This window comes from Amphibalanus amphitrite, unplaced genomic scaffold (genome assembly GCF_019059575.1).
Source record: "Amphibalanus amphitrite isolate SeventyFive unplaced genomic scaffold, NRLGWU_Aamphi_draft 000268F_arrow, whole genome shotgun sequence".
Taxonomy (NCBI): Eukaryota; Metazoa; Arthropoda; class Thecostraca; order Balanomorpha; family Balanidae; genus Amphibalanus; species Amphibalanus amphitrite.
In genome coordinates, this window is record NW_024881763.1 from 720,536 (window position 1) to 722,601 (window position 2,066).

The window sequence follows — 2,066 nt, forward strand, 5'->3', positions numbered from 1 at the left end:
GAACTCTATTACCGGCTGCTGACGAGCGGCCGGCCGCCGCTCCCGGCGCAGCCAATCAGCGGCCCGCCCCGGGCCGCTCGGCGATGTTACGCGCGCTCTCATTGGCCGCCTGTAATGAGCCCGGCCCGGTGGGCGGGGCGCCGGCGGCCGCGGCGCGGCGGCGATCCGGTCTCGATTGCGGACTGGTTCGGCGGGGATTATTGTTTTATATGCCGCCAGTGGCGCCAATAATGGAGCTATTAGCGGGCTGGCTGTGGTAGGTCGGCCTGGGTGGTCGTCCAGCTGATCTCCGCCGCCCGGCAGTCGGCACGGCGCGAGCGCAGGCGAGCGAACACAGTGACCGGAGCAGGCGGCGGGCGGTCGCGAGCGAAACTGGGCCGGGCGAGCGGTGCGGCGGCGGACTGTGACTGCGACTGTGACCGGCCTGTGAGCGCGACAGTGACTGACCTGTGACGGGCGGCGGCGCCCATGGCCGGCGGCGCTGACCGTCGCTGACCGGCGCGACATGAGTGCCTCGGAGGAACAGGAGGGCGAGCCGGCCGGCAGCCCCGGCTCGCCGGCAGAGCCGGCCGCCACCGACTCGGACTCGGCCGCCGAGCCGGCCGCACGCGCCGCCGACTCGCCCGCCGGCCGCAAACGCAGCTCGTTCATGATCGCCGACGTGCTGCGGCCCAGCGCGGCCGACGAGCCCGAGCGGGTCGACTCGACCGGCGAGTCCAGCCGCGACGCCGAGCACGACGAGGCGTCCAAGGAGGGCGGCGAGTCGGCCGGGGAGGGGCCGCGGCCGGCCGACACCAGCCTCAGCATCCTGGCCAGCATCCAGCGCATCGTCGAGAACCACGCCAAGCTGCTGGAGGCGCGCGCGCCGCCGCCGCTCGACCGCCGGAAGGCGAGCACGGCGGTGCGGCCGGCGCCCGACGAGCCGCGGCCGGCGGCGGCGGCGGCGGCCGAGCGCCCGCCGCGCCGGCGGAGCGCCAGCCCCCCTCCGCCGCCGCCGGCTCACCAGCAGCCGCTCATCAACTCGCGCCTCAACTTCTCCATCGACAACATCCTGCGGCCGGACTTCAGCCTGGCGCCGGGCCTGGCGCAGCTCAGAGCTTTCCAGGCGGCGGCGGCAGCGGCGGCAGCGGCAGCGGCGGCGGCGGCTGCGGCGGCGGCCGGCCATGAGCGGTCTGAGCCGGTCGACCTGCGCAGAGGGGGCGGCAGTCCGCGGGCCAAGTCAGTGAGCTCTCCGCCGGCCGGGGCGCCCGGTACGCCCGGTACGCCGGCCGCGCCCGGCGCCGACCCGTCCAACAACAGTCGGTGGCCGGCCTGGGTGTACTGCACGCGCTACTCGGACCGACCCTCGTCAGGTGAGCTGAGCGCAGCCGGCGCAAACACATCTCACACGCGCATATCTCAGACACGACAGGCAAACACCTGAGACAGCGCCAGCCTCTCTGGAAGCCCTCCCCGTAGCGTTCGGCAGTGGCGCAAGGCCACAGGCACAATCCAGCTACGCAGCCCAGGAACAGAGCAGCCCAAACTTGACAATGGTTTCGGCTCCAGAGCTCAAGCGTGCAAACAGAAACCCTTTGTTAGTTTCCATCCACTCGGCAGACCTTTATTTCGTCTCACTGAACTCGAATCAGGCTAGTTCCGGGGTGATCGTTGCGAGATTACTCTGAAGTTTTGAATGTGCAAACCGTTGTGCGCAAACGATCAAATGCATCTCGTTGCACCCTTCCGGCCAAAAACACACCCACTGCGATTCAGCTTAATGCTAACAAGCTAGTTTATTTGTCCCTTCCATTAGTTCCGTAGGTTGGTTTGCTTGAGATTGATTTCATAAAAGGTTTATTAGAATTCCACAAAGATAAGTCGCTAGCGGACGAACGATTTGAATGGAAGTCGTCTCAAGGCTCCTTCGTTTATGGGGGCTGGTTAAGTTCGCTATAGCACCAGTTCGGCTTGCTATGTCACCATTTCGGTCCTCTGTGCCACGGGTTCGGCCCTCTGTACCACTGGTCCGGTTTGCCATGCCACTGGTTCGGTTCGCCTCAGTGCGGTATTCTGTACCGCCGCGT

General features: G+C 67.4%; 1 protein-coding gene across 1 annotated transcript; it reads left to right on the forward strand.

Annotated features, from left to right (window-relative positions):
• Window positions 1–205: 205 nt before the first annotated feature.
• LOC122386958 (homeobox protein engrailed-1-like) lies at window positions 206–1,352 on the forward strand (the record flags this gene model as incomplete). Its single annotated transcript, XM_043376713.1, has 2 exons — window positions 206–1,105; window positions 1,148–1,352. Coding segments are annotated over exons 1-2 (805 nt in total), but the record flags the coding sequence as incomplete, so codon positions are not given.
• Between the last annotated feature and the right edge of the window lie 714 nt (window positions 1,353–2,066).